At 46.6% G+C, this 21,235-nt stretch overlaps 1 protein-coding gene across 1 annotated transcript in view; it reads left to right on the top strand.

Annotated features, from left to right (window-relative positions):
- Nucleotides 1-21,235, top strand: part of ERBB2 (erb-b2 receptor tyrosine kinase 2) — a 278,816-nt gene that overhangs the window by 22,112 nt on the left and 235,469 nt on the right. The window contains exons 2-8 of the mRNA XM_063138452.1: nucleotides 4,309-4,460; nucleotides 9,479-9,665; nucleotides 12,762-12,896; nucleotides 14,138-14,206; nucleotides 15,675-15,790; nucleotides 16,591-16,732; nucleotides 20,822-20,938. Of these exons, the coding sequence (XP_062994522.1) occupies nucleotides 4,309-4,460; nucleotides 9,479-9,665; nucleotides 12,762-12,896; nucleotides 14,138-14,206; nucleotides 15,675-15,790; nucleotides 16,591-16,732; nucleotides 20,822-20,938 (918 nt within the window). The remainder of the gene's footprint in view (nucleotides 1-4,308; nucleotides 4,461-9,478; nucleotides 9,666-12,761; nucleotides 12,897-14,137; nucleotides 14,207-15,674; nucleotides 15,791-16,590; nucleotides 16,733-20,821; nucleotides 20,939-21,235) is intronic.

Genomic DNA, 21,235 nt, shown 5'->3' with positions numbered 1-21,235 from the left:
AGCCCGGCTTTGTATCTTCGTAGTTCTCCCCGTAGGAAATAGTTCATGAAGCACAGTTTCACTTGCTGATTGCAAGGCTCAAAAAGATACTTACAAGACAGGATGCTGGAACCACTACTAAATTAGATTACCTACCAGATTAAGCCCAAGACATTTTGATACCTGAGGTGGACAATCCAAATGGCACTTGCCTCTCACATACACACGAATTAAAATCTGACACAATCTGCCAGGAAGTTCGTCTGCCTAAGTCCAATTAGAACGAACTGAAACTGTGCATTTCAATAGATAGGATTTGTATAGGAGAAGTTCCTGGTGGATTGCACCATATGATTCAGATCTGTCTCTCTGCTGCCGTTGAAGTAGCCCAACACCTGAAACAGCCACCTCACTTTGTCTCTTGATAAAATTGCATCTAACGATGGGCAAATTGGTCTATTTCCAGTCTGTCTGTCTTTGTCCCTATTATCCCTATTTGTCCCTATTAATGTATAAAATTGTACATTAATGTACAATTTAAAAAAAAATGCACAAAAATTATTATTTAAATACGCATTTCTAAACTTATATTGATAAGTTTTTAGTAGGGATGTGCTCCACTTCTAATTGGACCGGCGAATTAGAAGCGGAACGGGGTGCTTCGCCTCCCCTGAAGGCGGAGGCGAAGAGGATTGGGGGCCGGCGGAGCGTGGCGAAGAGGATCGAGGTGAAGGCGGATCCTTCGCCTCGATCCGGAGCTCCGCCGGAAAGGTAAGTGGGGTTTACCGGGCCCTGCCGCTGTCGCTGTCGCCCATGCGGCAACAGCGGCAGGGCCCGGTAACCCCCCCTCCTCTCCCTTACCTGCCTCCGTCCGCGGTCTGTCGGCTTCTTCAATTGAGCCTGCGGTTCAACCAGGAAGTCTAGGCCACACGGCCTAGACTTCCTGGTTGAACTGCGGGCTCAATTGAAGAAGCTGATGGACCGCGGACGGAGGCAGGTAAGGCCCCCCTCCCCCTTGGTCCCTTATTGGGCTCTGCCGCTGTCACCGCACGGGCGGCGACAGCGGCAGGGCCCGGTAACCCCCCCGCCCTCCTCTCCTGGCCTTACCTGGCGCCACTCCCCTCCACTGCGGAGCTCCGATTCGGAGCTGGAGCTCTGCAGCGAAGAGGAGTGGAGTATGGGCGGAGCGGCGCAGAGCGGAGCGGGCCGATCCGAAGTTTTCGGATCGGCCCACGGGGCGGAGCGGGGGGTCCGTGCATACCCCTAGTTTTTAGTATTGAGGATTGTGCTGAAAGATTCATGAAGCAGGAAAACGGGTAGATAACTAAGTTCCAGTCTGCACATTAGTCCAAGAAGTACTGATCAGGTCAATACATATCTGAATTTGCAAAGAACGCAGCCTTCACACATCCCTGTCTCTGACATCTACTGTTTCTTCCCTGGGTTCATACAGCAATGAATGTGGATTAGATGAGAACAGTGTCCATAACTTGTGATGACCTGTGCATGTATCCTTTCAACCAGTACTCTCGATGTGCTGGTTCTGTCACACAAATCGGTCCAAGATTTATAGACAACCTACATAGGAACATAAGAAGAGCCCTGATGCTGGATCAGACCAAGGGTCCATCTAGTCCAGCACTCTGTTCACACAGTGGCCAACTAGCCATCGGCCAGGGACCAACAAGCAGGATGTGGTACAACAGCACCCTCCCACCCATGTTCCCCAGCAACTGGTACACACAGGCTTATTGCCTCGAATACTGGAGATAGCACACAACCATCAGGGCTAGTAGCCATTGATAGCCTTTGCCTCCAAGAATTCATGCAACCCCCTTTTGAATCCATCCAGATTGGTGGCCATCACTACATCTTGTGGTAGTGAGTTCCGTAATTTAACTATGCGCTGTGTGAAGAATAACTTCCTTACTATACCTAGTAAGAGTATAATAAAATCCCAGTGTGTACTGAGCTTTTATACTCTTCATCTGGGGATATAACCCACGGTTTATGAGGTACTTCCTCTGTTATTATATATATCAGCACAAGGGTCACAAAAACTGTACTGCAGCCTTAACTAGAAATTAGAGGAGTGGTTGTTGACAGAAGCAACAGGCTTGTATCTCCTCACTGCACCCCCAGTAATGTCTAGTAATACAAAATATGTAAATATGATGTCACTGTGCTACTTAGTTTCCCTTAACACCACCACATTTCATTTTCTGTTTGCAAAGACAGAGAAATGGTGACTGATTGTAGGAAAAGGTCCAGAAAAGTTGGGGAGGGATGGGAGTATCCTGAAAGATGCTGGCTGGCATCCTGAACAGGAGCACTCCGCACTGCAGTATTTTGTTAAAGTGATGAAGTACTGATGAAGTGAGTACAGGCTCAATATGCATTGTGTCCTTTCAGATCGCTAAGGAAGTTGCTTTCATATTTATGTGTTAAATGTCACGTACATAAGGGCTATCAGCCTCTTGGTTTATTCCAAGGTTTATGGGGAATCTTCGCAATTGGATTCATTTATTTCTATTTGGTATGAAAAACTAAAGGTCATCACAGAATGTTAACTCTGAATGAGCAGATCTTAAAGAACAATAAGTTCATGTCTCCTAAATGTCACGTTTTTCAAAACTATCATGTTTAAGGGCCTCTGATGAGGAGTAATGATTCCTATATTGGGAGGCTGCCGGAACAACTTGGAGTAATGCAGGAAATCAATAGGAAGTTCTTGAAATGAGCCAAGAGCATGGCATTTCCTATAGAAACGGATACTTCTGTGTTGTATTTGGTGTCAAGAATCTGGGGGAGGATTTTATTGAGGCAATGGCTGTATGTGGGGACATGAATGCTGGTTGGCTGAGTTTTCAATAATGGGGGAGAGGCACAGGAAGTATCAGGCTTTCTGAAAAGATCAGAGAAGCTTCTGCTTGGCTTGGGTGAATTCCAAGTGCCGGGAATGAGTCGCATGCTAGATTCCTGAAGCCCCAAAAGCTGCTTAGTTCAAACCAGTGTATGAAATTAGCATCCGGCACTGCGTATTTTATCTCCCCAGCACGAGAACTAGTATGGTATAATGGCTAGAATGTTGGACTGGGAATTGGGAGATCCAAGTTCTAATCCCCACTCAGCCATGGAAACCCACTGGGTGACTTTGAGTCATTCACAGACTCTCAGCCCAACCTCCCTCACAGGGTTGTTGTTGTGAGGATAAAATGGAGAGGAGGAGGATTATATACACTGCTTTGGTTCCTTAAAGAGGAAAAAAGGTGGGATATAAATGTAATAAATAAATGGAGGGAATGTCACCTGTTGGATTTTGACCTGCCGTCTGGCTGTTTAAAGCCACAGAATTCTTTCCAGAAAAATAGGTGTTAGCTGTAGAGCTGGAAAAGTTATATGTTACAGGAAAAGACAAAAGTTAGTCTCCTGAACCAATCTGCCCCCCCCCCCCCCCCCCCCGCACACACAAACACACTTGCTCTCCCAAGTCAGGTTTAAAGTTTGTAATTCATGCAATCTGTCTCTTGAAGGGTTCTGGCACTTGGCAGGTGACAAAGTTATTGGTCTGGTTCAGACAACACGCTAAACCATGCTGCTTAACCACAAAATGGTTAAGGGAATGCATGTGGTTAAGCAGCATGGTTTAGCGTGTTGTCTGAACCAGGCCATTGTTTTATTTTCAACCTCCATAATGTTGTGTGTGTGCAGTTTGTCAATAAGTAGCAGGTTTCTGTCTACTCAATTTAAAAAGATTGTTCCATGCCCCTCCCCAAAACTGAATTCTATAGTCTATGACATTACTCAGGTTTTTTTACATATCTGCTGATTGTGTCTAATGTATTCTGCTTCTGCTAGTCACAGGAAAGGGCACAAAATTACACAGGGCACTGAAGCTTGTTCACTGAAAATCCTGCTCAGCTCTCCCTTGGGCTTCTGGAATTTTCCAGAGGATTGCCCACATTCTTCTTGCTTCATAAGGGCTAGGAATGTACTTTAAAAAGCAGCCGAAGAAGACAAAAAACAGATTCTCTGTGATGATTTTTTTTGCCCCATTCCAAATTCTTTACATATGCACAGTCCTGATAATGTATATTGATTGGCATGTGTATATGTGGAAGATTTTATATTGTAAATCCATACCAGCTTAAACCCAGGACTCCAAAAGGAGCCTATAACAAGATGTTCAGACTTGTACTTAGCTGCCTAAGTAGCCAGACATCCCCTCCCACCTCAGCCAATCAGATTAAAACCTTGTTCCTTGGCGGTGGGGTCCCCCCTTCTTCTTGAGTTCAACCTTACTGGCATTTCTGTTTTGTTTTCTTTCAGTCTGCACAGGGACAGATATGAAGCTGCAGCATCCTTCCAGCCCAGAAAACCACCATGCTACCCTCCGTCGGCTCTATGAGCACTGTCAGGTTGTGCAAGGCAACTTGGAGATCACACATTTGCCAGCAGATGTGGACATGTCTTTTCTCAAGGTAGGGATGATGTGGGAAGTAAATAACATGTTCTCAACATTGCTTCTCTTTATTTGCATGGGACTGGGGAGAGGAAGGAACAGGGAAGGTAGGTGCCTGTTCCCAGTTTGGCTATCGTTTTCTTTCTTCAGTGTAGAGAGGGAAAGTTGATGGATGGAAGTTATAAAAATACTTCCCACCAGGAGTTCAGGAGTCACATCGTGGACTCACTGCAGCTTCATGTCTGTATGCATTAACCATTCCAAAGTATAGAAGAGCATTTACCCTTGCTCGCTTTGATGTGTTGCCATCAGCATTACCAGAAGGACGATTTAGTAAAATCCCGGTTAATGAACAGAACTGTCCCTGTGGCTGTAGAACAATAGAATCTGTTGAACATGTCGTTTTGCATTGTCACATGTACGAGGAATGCAAAAAGAAGTTAATTTTTCCATTATTAACAGCCTTTTCTGGATGTCACCCCACAACATTGGTATTAATTTGTTTAAGGGATGTGTTCTTGTGTGGTGCAGAATGGTAAAGCAGCAGTTTCTGCAGCTGAAACTCTCCCCATGGCCTGAGTTCGATCCCAGCGGAAGCTGGTTTCAGGCAGCTGGATCGGGTCAACTCAGCTTTCCATCCTCCCGAGGTCGGTAAAATGAATACCCAGTTAGCTGGGGGAAAGGTAATAATGGCCGGGGAAGGCAACGGCAAACCACCCCACTATAAGGCTTGCCAAGAAAACGTCAGCGAAAGCTGGCGTCCCTCCAAGAGTCAGTAATGACTCAGTGCTTGCACGAGAGGTTCCTTTCCTTTCCTTTCTCCCATATTACTGAAAGGGTCTCTGTTTCTCATGACCTCAATGCAAATTAGAAAAATAACATTGCAATCCTCCTGAGAGAAGGAACTTCACCAAGCTGTATTATGTTTTTATGTCACTTTTTATCTATCCTTTGCATGTTTTGTATTGGTTTTGCTGGTCTGCGACCGTAATAAATAACAATTGATTGATGGATTGATTGAGTCACATCATGCCATAATGATTCCACATTTAGTTCTTCCCACAGCAGAACTGTTGCACATGGAAAGGTGTTACTAAAAGTGAGCAAAGCTATGTTGCCATCTCTAGCCACCACCCACTTCCTCAAAAAGGCCACCCTAGCTTTAGATGTCGTGATCATACTTCCAAGAGAGCTGGATTACATTAGCAGGCATAGCCTTGACTACACTGGACAACAAGCTGTTGGATTTGAATCCATGAAATCGGCATTTGGATGCCTACACATTGGCTCAGTTCAGACAACACATTAGTGAATGCAGTGTGAAAGCTCCACTCAACAGCTGAGTTTTGAGGAGGCACTCCTCACACAGCATGGTCTAACTCCACTGTTGTGTGACTGTGGGCCATTGTGACGTTTGATTGACAGTTCCTCCACCTTCTCTTCTCCCCTAGTCCTCCCGATGGTATCCCATCAGCCATTACTGCAAAAAAAACACAATCCCAGTGGTTCTCCTAGAGCGGCACTCCCTCCTTTCGCTGCTTTTGCCAAGGAACTCTGTAGCCAGTAGGAAAAGTCAACTCAAAGCAGTGTAAAACTCCACGGAGCCCACCACACAACATGCAACACAATGATTGTGCAGGAATCCTCCTCTGCACAGCGTGGATATTTTTGCGTGGAGTTTTCCCACCAGACAACATGATTCTCAACGGTGGTGTAAAAACTCCACCGTGGAGCTCTAAAACCACCGTTGAGAAATGTGTTGTCTGAATTGAGCCATTGAGTAGCTGTGGCCATGCTAAACTTGAGTTTCCACCTGTAAAATGGCAAATAGTAGTGACCTATCTTATAGGAGTGCTATGAGAATGAATAAGGGCTTTGGGTCCATTCTTTCTCCCATTCCTTTCAATGAATAATAGTAATGTAAGTGGGGACTTGTGACATTTTAGAAATGTGCTCTGGAGAATGTGGCCTGGTCTACTTGCTTGAGCTTTCTGCAGCTATTTGCTCCCCAGATACACGGTTTCAAATTTCAGTGGCAGGAAATGGAAAAGAGCAGAGCAAGTACCACAGCAGAATTTAAACAGTTGCTCTTAGAAATACTTTAAGATTCAGTTGGCAAAAAGAAAAAGGAAAGCTGTGAGTCTTAAAAGCACTTGTTAGGGTTAGTAGGGCTGTGCACAGACCCCCCCGGTCCGCTCTGGATCCCAATCCGCAACTTCTGGATTGGGTCCACTCTGCCCCGCGTTGATCCGCCTACGGTCTTCTCCAATCCGCTGCGGGGATCTGGATCGGAGCTCCGTGTTCCCACTCCCCATAGATGGCGGCGCCAGGTAAGGCCCCCCTTCCCCTCACCACTTACCTGCCTCCGTCACATTCCAGCGTCGTCGTCAACTGAGCCTGAGGCCTCGGGTTCAGTTGCCGCCGCTGGAACGCAACGGAGGCAGGTAAGCCCCCCTCCCCCTGCCCCCATTACCTGGCTCTGCCACCGTCGCCACACAGACTGTGGCAGCGCCAGGTAAGCCCCCCTCCTGCCACACTTACCTTTTTTTCAGAGCTCTGGATCGAGGCGAAGGATCCGCTTGCTCTCGATCCACTTGTTCTCGATCTGCAGCTCACCCGACCCGTCTCCGCCTTTATCGGAGGCAGAGCAGGCCGCTTCACTATCGGTTCTAAGAACCGAAGCGGAGCACAGCCCTAATGGTTAGTGTATGTTTAGATACCTAGCACCATTAATGCATTGGGCATCCTAGTCATAACCTTTAATGCCCTACATGGCTTAGGAGCCTGATAATTGTTGGATCACCTTCTCCTGCAGCAGCCGACCCATCCATTGTCATTTAACTTTTAACATTGTCATTTAACAGGTATTGCGGTCCCATTGTCACTTGGGACTGCAATACCTGACGGAACGCCTCTCCCGACATGAACCTACCTGTACACTGCGCTCAACATCTAAGGTCCTCCTCTGAGTGCCTACTCCGAGGGAAGCTCGGAGGATGGCAACAAGGCAGAGGGCCTTCTCAGTGGTTGCCCCCCGACTGTGGAATGATCTTCCCGATGAGGCTCGCCTGGCGCCAACATTGTTATCTTTTCGGCGCCAGGTCAAGACTTTTCTCTTCTCCCAGGCATTTTAACAGCATTTAACAACGTTGTTTGTTTTTAATGGACCCCAGAATTGTTGTTTTTAAATGGATACTGTTGTTGTTTTTATACTGTTTTTATGTTTTTTAAATTTTTGTATACTTTTAATGTTTACTATTTTTAATTGTTGTAAACCGCCCAGAGAGCTTCGGCTGTGGGGCGGTATATAAATGTAATAAATAAATAAATAAATAAATAAGACGTTTTTGTGGCCGCCCTTACTTTATGAACATAGGAAGCTGCCTTATATTGAGTCAGACCATTGGTCCATCTAGCCTAGTATTATTGACACTGACTGGCAGCGGCTCTCCAGGGTTTTAGGCAGAATTTTTTCCTTGCCCTTCCTAAAGAAGTTGGGGATCGAACCTGGGACCTTCTGCTTGCAAAGCATGTGCACTGTCACAGTGAGCTATGATGCCTCTACATGATGCATGGCGGGTAGTGACCGAAGAGAGAGTCTTTTCAGTAGGGGTGTGCACGGACCCTGATCCTCTCCGCGGCCGATCCGCAAATTGCGGATCAGGCCCGCTCCGCCCCGCCTCGATCCGCCTGGGGGCCACTCTGCTCCACTGCGGAGCTCCGGCTCCAAATCGGAGCCCCGCAGTGGCGGGGAGTGGTGTCAGGTAAGGCCCCCCCTCCCCCTTACCTGAGTCCGTCGTGGCCCATCCCAGCTTCACTAGAGCTCAACTAGGAACTGTAGGCCCCGATTGCAGCCTACACTTCCTGGTTGAGCCTCAGGCTCGAGTGAAGCTGGGATGGGCCGCGACGGACTCAGGTAAGACCCCCCTCCCCCTTGGTCCCTTACCTGGCTCTGCCGCCGTCGCCGCACGGGCCTAGTCTTCCTGTTTGAGTCCTCGGGCTCAGTTGAAGCAGCTGCGGGACCGTGGACGGACGCAGGTAAGGGAGAGGAGGGAGGGGGGGTTTACCTGGCCCTGCCGCCGTCGCCACATGGGCAACAGCGGCAGGGCCAAGTAAACCCCACTTAACTTTTTGGTGGAGCTCCGGATCGAGGCGAAGTATCCGCCTTCACCTCGATCCACTCCGCAACGCTCCGTGGTTCCCCCAATCCTCTTCGCCTCCGCCTTAAGGGTAGGCGAAGCCCCCTGCTCCGCTCCTGCTTCTCCAGTTTGAGGAGAAGTGGATCACATCCCTACTTTTCAGTAGTGGCTCCTTCCCTTTGAAATGCCCTCTTCAAGACAGTTTCCACCTTGTTTCAAGCTTGTTTCCATTATTTAGGCACCAGGCAAAAAGCATTTCTGTTTTCCCAGACTTCTAAGAAAGGCAAATTTGAGCATTTCTAACATTGAATAGTTTTTATTTTTACTGGCTGATTGAAAGGACTATTGGTGTTTTAGTTAGCTGTATAAGTTTGCATTCCTTTGATTTTGTAACTGTACTTTTATTGTATATATCACTACTTTGCTAGCTGCCCTGGGCACCTAAGTTTATGTTCAAGGTGCAGTGTATAAATTATGAAAATAAATAAGTAAATAATTGGATTGAATGACAATAGCCTCCAAGTGTGTAGGACCAGGGAGACTGCCAGAGCTATACAGGCTCTCGAGGAAGTAATTGCAAAGGCGAGTCCCTTGTCCCATGACCCTCCCTAAATCATATTCGTAGCATGCTGTGGTTTGGCTGGAGTAGACATGGATATTCCCATCTCTCTTGAGTGGTTGGTCTATCAGGAATGGGGAACCGGTGGCCCTCCAGCTGTTGTTGGATTACAACCCCCATCAGTCCCAACGAGTGTTACGGTCAGGGGTGATAGGAGGTGTTCTTCCCTACCCCTGCTCTAAATGAACTTTGGACAGCCTCCAGTGTCATGAAGCTGAGATTCCTTGCTTGCTCCTTCCATTCTTGATGTCTTGCTCTTTCTTTCTTTGCTTCTCTCAGGACATCAGAGAGGTCCAGGGCTATGTACTGATTGCCAAGAACCATGTACGTCACTTGCAGCTGGAAAATCTCCTGATCATTCGTGGGACCCAGCTGTACGAGGAGAAGTATGCCCTGGCTGTCCTTGACAATGCCGACATCAGCGGAGATGTGGGGCTGTGGGAGCTGGGCATGTTGAAACTGACAGGTATGGAAACAGGGGCTGGGCAGTTTCTCAGACATACGATAGTAGACGTTGATGAGGCTGCCCAATATGGGTTGGAGCCAGACTAAGCACTTGGATTGCATTTAAATCAAGTCATAACTAACTTGTCCCTTGATTTCAATGGGACTTAAGCGCAACTAAATTTGAATCCAGCAAAATGACTACAAGTGAGCCTTGACTAGCTAGGATCTTGTGTCTAACTTTGATTCCATATTCATAAACCCTGCTGCAAATATCGCCTCTCAAATTGCATCAGATTTGCAATATAAACAATATTAGACAAACATATAATATAAAACAGATCTCTCTTTCTCTGGGTGCGTTCGAACAACACAATAGTCAAGCATGTGTTAATAGTCAACTCCATGGACGACTATTTAGGGGCTACTCCCCACACAACATGACAATAATTGACTGTGAGTTGACTTTGAACACATTGTTGACTATTGTAGCTGACCCGTGCCCACACCCACCCTCTCTCTGCCCTCTCACTGAATAGCGGCACTAGTTTCCATTAGAATCTCCCTTTGTGCCGGGTCCCCCCACTGTCAGTACCTGATGGCATGCCTGAGCCCGCATGGGGCTCTCCCAGCAAAATGGATCTATGCTCTCGTCCTCCTGTTCCATTGTGCCCATGTGCTTCCTGGGACGGGCACATCCTGCCCCGGGGTGTGTGTGATGCGATTGGTGACTTCCCTCCCCGAACTGTCCTTCCATTCCCTTGCAAAGGATTTCTCCCCTAAAGCTACAGCAGAGATGCTTGCAGCAGCCCCGCTTTTTAAATGCAAAGCGGGGTGGCTGCATGAATCTCTGCTGTAGCTTTCGCCCTCAAGGATTTTGGGGGTGGGCAGTGGAAGGATCTGTCCTGTAGCGTTGCAGTTCAAGCAGTCGCAGCATCCTGCCCCACCCAGGGACAGCACATGCACGTCCCGGGAAGCACATGCTCATCCCAGGAAGCTGACACATGTCCATGGAGCCCTGCTGGGTAAGAGCGGCAGCGGTTTCTGCTGCTCTTGCCTTGCAACTCTGTAGGCATGTGCAACAGTCAACGGAGCTCACCACATGACACAATGACCAACAGTTGTGCAAATAGTCAACTTTGCACACCATTGATTATTTGTGTTGGTTATTTGGGGGAATAACCAACCATGGTGTGGAAAAGGCTCGCCAGACAACACAATAGTTAACGGTTGTCTATTTCAGCAACAGTGGACTATTTAATAAACCGTTGACTAACATGTCATCCGAACCCAGTCTGCCTCTCTTTCTCTCTCTGGCTTTATGTTGTATCTATCTTAAAAACCATTTGATAACTGCAAGATGCCATGTTGAAGGAGTCCAGGCTTTTCATATTGGCAATTCTATGAAAGGAAATATTTCCCAAGAGTACTTTGGCAACCTTTTTATATACTGGATTTTAATAACATTGTAATAGTTTGTTTATTTATTTATGAAAAGATTTTGCATATTTGGTGAAAAGATTTTGGTGTGAAACTTCTGTCTTTAATCCTTATTTGTGCATCTCAGTTTATTGGGGTTTTAGGGGGTTATTTTCTTCTTTTGCCGTTTGTTTCTAGGATCTAGACCAGTGGTGGCCAACTTTTTTTTTGACAAAGGTGCCTCAGATCAAATCCAGAGTATGAGACATTGTCATTCTAGTTAAGAGTGTCTTACGAGAGGTACATACCCGCACCTGCCAGGGGGTATTTTTGTTTCTGGCCTACTGAGCCAGAGAGCTGGAAGCAATGTAGTTCAGGAGAGGCAGGCCCGTGAGGAGGATTGAATGCGTGATATAGCCAGGTCTGGGAGTTCACTCAGCCTCCTGCTGCTTGCACAGTTCATGGCACCGATGCTGCAGATAAACCACGTGTGATCTAGACCTGTTGTTTTCAGACTTTCTATCTCCCCAATGGAGCTTCTGCGTGCGTGTTGTAAAAATGTTTGGGGGCATGTTCTAGACTGGGGACACAGTCAGGCCCAAAGTACACTTTCAGATTGTGGAAAATGAAGTGGTAGAGGAGGCTGCAGATGGCGGGGCGTCACATGGCCGTTGGCCCTACTGGAGGAGAAGGCAGTCCAGCCCATCTGGAAGGCTCCAGGTGGGCAAAGGCGGCTCTCGGGGCGCCACCCTAAAGTGCAGGGAGGGAAGTGGCGGATCATTTGCCACTTCCCAAGTCCTGCTGGCTCATGCCTGCCATGGAGGTTGTTTCCCTCCCCGAGGCCTTGGGAGGGAACAGGCGGCCCTTGAATTCTGCAGATGTAAGGCTGCCTCCTGGAACACCCTGTTTTGGAAGCAACTTCTGGTGAGAACACCACTGGTGACAGCTTCACACCCACAGAGTTTTCCACAGGTGTAACTGAAGCCCACGGGATAAGCGTGCTCCCACTGCTGGATGAGGGGGTTAGGGTTGCTCTGAAAGTAATATATAAATGCCAAATAGATTGTTCTTTCTTTATTTCAGCTCAGCCAAAGGGTACTGAACTTGGAAGTAAATTAGTAGGTTGCACAACCCATTTTCAGAGAGCAAATAAACACAAAGAAAGATTGGGTTCCCACAACCCATGATGGTTTATTTTCCAGAACTACCCAAAATGAATTAAGTGTGTTGTCTTTGGGATGCCCACCCCCCACGGTGGATTATTTCTCCCAAATAAGCCACCCTGAGAACCCAGAGTCTGCAGTAAGGATTATTTTACCTATGGTGGGCTGGCTTGTGATCTGTCACACCTGAGTTATGGAGATCACCTATAGAGCTGTTTGGCAAGAGTGGCCCAAAACACTGGTGCCGTTCTGCTCTTCTCAAGCAATCTGTATTCCCCTGCAAAGGAAGCTGGGATACCTGTCCAGCTGGTCGGGAGAACTACAGGAGGAGGATGGGTGAAGGGGTGTGCGTGTGAAATAAACTACTCTGTATAGCTTGATTGCCTGATCATCTGATGGGAACCCAGTAGGTTGTTTCCATAACCACCTACCCAGCGTAGCTTGCCACCCACCATGGATTAGCGTGATGTGTGAAACCAGCCAAAGTGTTACCCTTTGATCCTCACTCCCCCTTTCTTTTCCCCTTTTCTTTTCAGAGATCTTGAAAGGTGGGGTGATTATAGAAAGGAACCCACAGCTGTGCTTCCAGGAGACCATTTATTGGGAAGCCATCTTCCACAAATACAATTTGCACAATGACACATTGATCAGCAGCCACCGTCTTAGGACATGTAAGCATCATGGTTTGGGGTCTGGGCTGCCTGGGAATGTAGAGTTCTGTACTGAAATAAAACCTGTATTTATGAGGCTGGGTTGCCTGGAACACATCACAGTAGTGTTTCTTTACCCTGCTAGTTTCTTATTTCATTATCTTCTGGGTAGAATTCAAGGTTCTAGTTTTTCATGAAATCCATGTGTTCCAAGTGGTAAAAATAAATGTTCAGCCCCAAGAACAAGCTGAATTCTGCAACCACTATAAATTATGCAAGTACAGAAAATTGGCATTATATTTGCTTTTTATATACAACTTATTTTGTTCTTGCTAGCCATGAGGAAAGGAAAAATATCTTTGTAGGCCACCAAAGCCCCTGGAAATCGTATTCCTACCTTCTGGCTTCTGAGATTTCAGTGGACATTGTCCACACTCTTTCAAATATATTTTCATGTCCACGAGTGCTAAAAAATGTAAGCCAACAAATCAAAGGCTAAAATTTTGTCTCCTCAGTAGATTATTGCTTGTCCTTTATGCCCTAATTCTAGCCCTTTCTACAGTTGGTGAGACTGGGCAAGCCAGCCATGCACCATTCATACCAACTTCCTCTTTCTCACGGTTTCTGTAGACCACTGCTGCCTCACAACTCAGGCTCCACCTCCAGCATTCTGGGAATTCTGCACGTGTGGCCTGGGTGACACCGTTCGGCCCCCTTGGCAGGCCAGCCCTGCCACCATCTGACACACACACCCCACCTCAGCTACCACAGGGCGTGTGTGTATTCCGCATCCAGGCAACTCAAAGCTCATGTTGTACGTTCTGCATAACCTATGGAAATCGAGAAAAATCACATGAGTTCTTTTATTTTTGCGTAATTTATTCTGTAGAGTTTTCTATTTTGCATGAGCGATCCTCCCTGTAAACATTTTGCTACTTACATGGAGGGTCAATGAACTATGCAGAACCCCGAAGCCCCCAGTAACTGACAGTCTTATTCAGCTACCTCTCTGACATCTGAGATTTCAACAGGTACAGCCCATACACACTTTCAAGTTTACCATTGCATTCATATTTACTTTTAAAAAACGAAACCAGATATTCTCAGGAAGCTGAATTGTGTATCCTCTACTGCATTCTGTGCTGGCTGACACATAGCTTCCATGGCTTGTTCTTGCAGCTTTCCAGCCAGGTTTGTGTCCCCTCCTTCAGTTTTGCATCTTTCCCCTGCTTTAAGGAGGTTTCTGTTTCCCCTCTCACCAGGCCCTGACTGTAGCGGAATCTGCCCCAATCTCCATTGCTGGGGAGAAGCAAAAGAGAGTTGTCAAATATGTGAGTATGAGTAGCAGCTGTTTGGGATCTGGGGATAGAATGTGCTGAAATGTGCAGGTTTACACAGGATTTCTGACAGCTGTAGACCAGCTGCTTTACATGCCAAAGGTCCCTGGTTCAGCCCATGTCAAGGCTCTCAGGTAGAGACCCCTTGCTGGGAAGGACCCCGGCTTGAGATCTGCTGCCATTCTGAGTGGGTCGTCCTGGGGTGGGTGTCCCGGTGGTCTGATTGTGTACAAAGCCATCTCATGCCCCCCTTATAAGGTTAGTTTGCTCTGCAGCCCCCCCAAAATGTAGTCTATGCCAAGGTATTCCAAATCCTGCATCAAGAAAATCTAAATTCTGCGGCACATTATCAATTACATTTTTTTTATTTTGCATAATTTATTCTGCAGTTTGTGGCAATTTTTGTAATTCTTGGTTTTGCTAGTCAAAGTAGTATGCTGGGCACTTAGGCCCTGCCCTGTGACCACTGAAATTCTCACTTGGCAACTCTTCTGGCTACTGAGATTTCAACAGAGCATTGCCCACACACTTTCAGGCATATCTTTGCTAGCCTAATTTTTTTCACAATTTACGACATTTATATTCCCCCTCTCTTCCAAGAATCTCAGGGTGGCCTAGAAGGTTAACTCTCCTTGTTTTACCCTCACAGCAACCCTGAGAGTCAGGTTAGATGGAGAGATGAGGACTTGTCCAGTGAGCTCTATAGATGATGGTGATTTGAACTTGGCTTTGCCCACTCTTAGGCATTCTAACCCACTCACCTTTCCTTTCCTTTCCTTTCCATTGGAAGCCACGTTTCTTGGAAAGTTGAATCCAGTTCCTTATGCTATATCCTGCGTTCCGTCTCACTGCCCCCTGTGCCTGTGAAGTACTCTGGTGACGCCTGTGGTTTTATGTGATGGTGGTTGTTTTAAAACAAATCAGGTGGCTGGGAGTGCTTCAAAGGAAAGGGCTGACCTCCAGCCGCACGCTGCCCTTGTCCCCGTGAACGCCTCTGGGCCCCACATGGCCCCAGAGACGTTCCTCAGAGGTGAAGATGGCAGGCGACTGGAGAGAAGCGCTCCCTTTTGAAGTGCTCCTGGCCAAGCCAGCAACAACAACAGCGACGATGACAACAGAAGGAAGAGATGGATGCCCTTGCTGTTGCCTGGTGAGGGAACAGGGCTTGGGAAAGGCAGCGGCGTAAGCAGGGAGACACATCTTGCAGGGAGACCCGTGTAGTCAAACTACATTTGAGTGCTTGTGCTGCTCACCCTGCTGTCACTTAGTGGTTTGTGTGGCAGTAGTAACAGGCCTCCCGCATCACCGTTGCTCCTGCATCGGGGCGTGGGGCTGCTTGCATCTCCGGGCTCAGCTCCTCCTTTCCTGCGAAGTATCAGTAGAACAGGAGCGCTGTGAAGTCTGAAGGAGGTGTGACGGGGCTTCTGGCTTACCTTTTCATTTCTGTTTTGCCCCCTGCCAGTGACAAGCAGAATCTGTGCCAGCAGCTGTCCGAGGTGCAAGGGGGAACGCCCAACAGATTGTTGTCACGAGCAGTGTGCAGCCGGCTGCATGGGACCCAAACACTCTGACTGCCTGGTGAGTGTGTGCCTTGGCAGGGAGGCTCCCTAGAGATGCTGGGATGGTGTCACATGGGTCGCCAGTTTTCCGCTGCAGAAATAGGAACCCTGCTCCCCGCGCTAGGGGATAGAGCCAGGGCAAAGCAGGGGTAGAGTGGCAGTGGAATCCAGTCAGCCAGCAGGGGGTTCCAGTAGAATCTGGTGGTTGTGGGCAGTATCTGTTCGCATCTGGAGTTGACTGGCTTTTCAGTTCCCTCCTTGACAAAGCAAGGTGTTACCAACTGCTGACGGGCCATCTCAGGTGGCAGATTGCTGACTAATAGCTCAGAATGGTCCATGGACCTTTCATCAAGGGAGCAAATGGTTAAATGAGCAGTTCACCGGCTGGGGTGGAGTCTGAGATAAGTACTCAGCATGACTCTCAGAAAGAGAGAGGGAGGGAGAGAGAGGGAGGCAGGCAGGCAGGCAGGGAGGATCTGAGAAATTTAGCTGGAGTGAGCGGGAATTGGGGATGCAAGCTTCAACTGGGGGGGCAACGGCTGTTCTCTGGATATCTGCTGCCTGCAGCAGGACTGTCTACCTCCAAGTGTGCTGTACTTGCACTTGCTGCTTGTCTGCAAATGTTTGTTGCCAATAGTAATGAGTCTTTGTAGGGACACAGCTTTGTTGCTTTTCCCCCAAGTGGGTATTTTAGACGAGTGTCATAAAATGTTGCCCCCTTTTGCATGCTGTGTTTTGCATGCTGTGCTTTTAACAACAAAGCTCTTGAAGTGTGTTTGCCCTTTTCCTTAAACTGCCCCCCTATTTATGTTTCTCCAGGCCTGTCTGCACTTCAACCACAGTGGAATCTGTGTACTGCATTGCCCATTATTCATAAATTACAAACCAGACACCTTTGAGGCTTTGAACAATCCAGATGGGCGCTACACTTTTGGAGCAACTTGTGTCACTGAATGCCCTTGTAAGGCCCTGTCATCTCATTTGTTTTGTATGTGTGCTTGTTCATGTGTGTTTTGCGGTGTTTGAGGGCTGACAATGCCCTGGGATATTTACAATCTTTTGCTTAGTCCTTACTGAAGAACTGAGGACTTTTCTGCACGAGGCATTTATCCTGCCGTATTCATGGTTGTTTATGGGGTTTTTAGACAATGACATGACCCTGCAGTTTCACTTCTGTGTATAAAGAGCACTTTCGGTGAGTTTTTCTAGTGCGAGGAAAATGTGGTATTTAATTATAAAAGCAAAAGAAAATGCTTTTTTCACTTGTGTATTTGCACTATTCTGCTATACCACAGTGCCACCTAGAGGTTAATGTAGCAGAAAAGCGGGAAAGGAAATAGGCTTTTCCCTCTTCTTTCCCCACCCTGCAACATGAGTAAAGGGAAGTGCCATTAAGGATTCACCTTTTTAAAGGGTAAGGATGATATATAGACTGATAAGTCATATGGAATTACATGCAATCTGAAGTTCGAGAAAAAGGGAATTCTGGTATCGGCATCCCTGATAGGCAAGTGATAAGAGGTCTTTTGGGATGGTCCCGTCATGTATTTATTTATTTTATTTATTTGAAATATTTCTTGGTTGCCTTTCAGGGCAGAAGCCTTCTCAAGGTGGCATACAGCAATAAAACACAAAACTTGCATGGTATTAAGAGCTATTAAAACACACACCATAAAAACAGTAAGAACACAATAAAAACAGTAATAAAACCAACCATACAACCAGCAATAAAAACAGCAACAAAGCCAGGAAAACAAAACAAAACACAGAAATCCTATTAGGAGAAGGCCAGAATAAAAGAATATGTTTTCAAAGCCTTCTTAAAAGCCTGCAGTGTTGCGTATGGAGGATCCCAGTGGCAACTTATTCCAGAGGTGTGTGGCCACTGCAGAGAAGACCCTCTCACGTGTAGGCATTCGCCCAATCGCTCTCACAGGTTTCTTGGTAATTATACCAGGAGCCTGGCTGTTGGTCCTTGCCTGGCCAACAGAAGAAGAAGCTTCTGTTGGCCAGGCAAACATATTTCTTTTGTGTTTCTAGGTAGGTTCTTTTCATAAGAATATAAGAACTGCCTTCCCAGGCCAGACCAGAAGTGCAGCCACCTATTTCCTGGCAGTCAAATTTTCAAGGAAGTCCATGGGCAAGAGACATGAAGGTGCTAATAGCTCCCCCCCCCTCCAATTTTTTTGTTACCAGAATCTGGTATTTTTGTTTCCAAACATGTCATGTTTGGTTTTGGTTTTGATGGCTAACAACCATTGATAGACGCCTTCTCCATGAATTTGTTTAATCCCCTTTTAAAGCTACGTAAGTCAGGGCTGGCAGCCCATCTTGTGAAAGCAGTTTCCAAAATTGTTTTCTGTTGTTAGTTCATATAAACCCCTCCAACTTTCAGACCCATAAAGAGCCCCCCAAAGGCAGTTCACACAAACAAAAACGATTACAAAAATAACAACAATAAAGATGATGTACGAAGTGCTTCATTTTGTCTGGTCTGTACCTCTTGTCAATCCATTTTGGGGTAATCCTGACTTCTAGTATTATGAGAGAGGGAGAAACATTTCTGCCTCCATTTTTTGCACATCTTTCCTAAATTTTATAAACTCTTGTCTTGCGTGGGGATTTTTCTAGGCTGAGAAGCCCCAGACACTTTCCCCATAGGGAGTGTGCGCTGCCCTCTTGAATGTTTTGGCAGCCTTTTCTGTTCCTTTTGAAGTTCCCTTTTTGAAATGGGAAAAATCAAATTGTACACAGTATAAATGTGACCATACTATAAATTTATAAAATGTATTGTGCTACTTATTTTTGTATCCCTTTCTTAATCATTCCTAAGAGGGAATTCACATTTTTCACCACTTCTCCATATTGATCGGGGGTTCAGACGATCGCAGGGGCAAAGGGGCCCATCATGAGTTCTCTCCCCTCCCCCGCGCGTGCTGGTCACATTACTGTCATTTGCATAATTGCCCATGATGCAGCACGGGTTGTTTGCTCTGTTGTCACACAGCTTGGCAGATGTAACTTCATACTCGCCCTACAACCCACGGCGTGCAGTAGAGATGGTGGCAAGGCAAGAACCCACAATGAATTATTTTGTCCCTGCGATCATCGGAACATGGGACTGAATGCATCTTTCTCATTGCGCTGTCTACCATAATCCTCAAAACTCTTTCCTGATATGCTTGAGGATACAGTTCCCTGCCCTGCAGCTCAGAGCAGTTTTAAAAATTCAGAAAAAGAATGCGTTAGAGTACTGAGAGGGCTGTACCATTTCAGAATGCACATGGGGGAGCAGTTCACCTTGTTGAATGCTCCCTGGTATGTTTAAAACCTGTATGTAGAAAACTAGCAGATCTAAGAGAAGTTCTAGCTGTCCTGACATGCAACTTTTGCTACATGCAAGGTCTTTGAGATGTGGAGGCCCGTTCAGACATATGTATATACCAACCCACACTGATGTGGTACAATCCTAAAAGGAGTGTTCCATATACCTTTTCCCAGAACAATTGAAGTGGGTCTGAGATACTCAGAGTCAACCAGTGCCATCTTGAGACCATCTCAGACATGACAAAATGGGAAAATGGGAATAGCATGTAGTTCCCATGTAGATGATTCCATGTGATAACTGCAGACATGAGTAAACATGGTATGTACATGCTGGGAACCCATGACCAGTTATAGCTTCCACGACATGTAGGAATTATGGCATGTTTTCCCCATTGCATAGCTTAACCTAGCCACTAAATATGCTAGCCTTCCCTGATCTTATGCCACTTCTGGAATATTTATTTTATTTGTTACATTTCTGTACCACCCAATAGCTGAAGCTCTCTGGCCGGTTCACAAGATGATTAGCATCTGAAAAAGCTGCAGGGAAGCTTTCATCATCTAACTTTATGGGTGGGTGGGTGAGTGGGTTCGTGGATGTGTTCTTGGAATCTGCTTCCTTGAAACACTACATGTATGTAACATTCAGAATATGCTGCAGTGAAGTGGCCAAGTTTGCCAGCGACACCAAATTATTTAAGGTTGTTAAAACACAAAGGGATTGTGAAGAGCTCCAAAGGGATCTCTCCAAGCTGGGAGAGTGGGCATCCAAATGGCAGATGCGATTCAATGTAAGCAAGTGTAAGGTGATGCATGTTGGGGCAAAAAATCCCAGCTTCAAGTATAACCTGAATGGGATCTGAGCTGGCAGTGACCAAACAAGAAAGAGATCTTGGGGTTGGGGTGGACAGCTTCGATGAAAATGTCCACCCAGTGTGTGGCCACTGTAAAGAAGGCAAACTAACAAATATGTTAGGCATTATTAGAAAAGGAATTGAGAATAAAATGGCCAGTATCATACTGCCTTTATACAAATCTATGGTGCAACCACACTTAGAATAATGTGTACAGTTCTGGTCACTACTCCTAATAAAGGATATTATGGAGCTGGAAAAAGTGCAGAAAAGGGCAACTAAAATGATGAAGGGGCTGGAGCATCTCCCCTATGAGGGAAGGTTTCAACAGCTGGGATTGTTTAGCTTGGAAAAAAGGAGGCTGAAGGGAGACATGATAGAGGTGTACAAAATTATGCATGGTATGGAGAATGTGGATAGAGAGACATTTTTCTCCCTCTCTCAAAATACTAGAACCCAGGATTATCCCATGAAGCTGATTGGTGGGAGATTCAGGACAAATAAAAGGAAGTCCTTCTTCACACAGCGCAGAGTTAAATTATGGAACTCAGTACCACAGGATGGAGTGATGGCCACCAATTTGGATGGCTTTAAAGGGGGGTTGGATAAATTCCTGGAGGCGAAGGCTATCCATGGCTGCTAGCCCTGATGATTGTGGGCTATCTCCAGTATCCGAGGCACTAAGCCTGTATGCACCAGCTGCTGGGGAACGTGGGTGGGAGGGTGCTGTGGCCCCACGTCCTGCCTTGTAGGTCCCTGGCCGATGGCTGGTGGGCCCCTGTGTGGACAGAGTCCTGGACTAGGTGGACCTTTGGCACTTCTTATGTTCTTACTCTAACCTCTCATTTGCTTTCCACCTGTGATTACAGATAATTACTTGGCTGCAGAGGTCGGCTCCTGTACTTTGGTGTGTCCTCTGAATACCCAGGAAGTGAGTGTGGGCACCATGCAGAAGTGTGAGAAATGCAACAAACCCTGCCCAGGAGGTAAGAGCAAGGATAGGGTTAGAGCAAGGGTAGAAAAGCTGTTTCCAGGGGGACTCTGCATTTCCATTTATACAGCAGCCTTTGTATTGCATCACTCAAGTCTACTTCAGCTTTGGTCCCGACAACCTGGGGCATCATGTGTGCTTGCAGAAATGGTCAAAGAGACCTTTGGAAATGACCTATGGCGGCTGCAGCAAATTTTGAAACTGACACGCATTTTCTTTTGGTGTTTTGTTCTGCCACTTGGGTATTCTGATCCCACTTCAACCTCCTTGGTTTTATTGGACTTTCTTAGCT

The sequence above is a fragment of the Elgaria multicarinata genome, chromosome 11 (genome assembly GCF_023053635.1).
Source record: "Elgaria multicarinata webbii isolate HBS135686 ecotype San Diego chromosome 11, rElgMul1.1.pri, whole genome shotgun sequence".
NCBI lineage: Eukaryota > Metazoa > Chordata > Lepidosauria > Squamata > Anguidae > Elgaria > Elgaria multicarinata.
The sequence above is the reverse complement of the archived record's forward strand: the minus strand, read 5'-3'. Positions and strand labels throughout refer to the sequence as shown.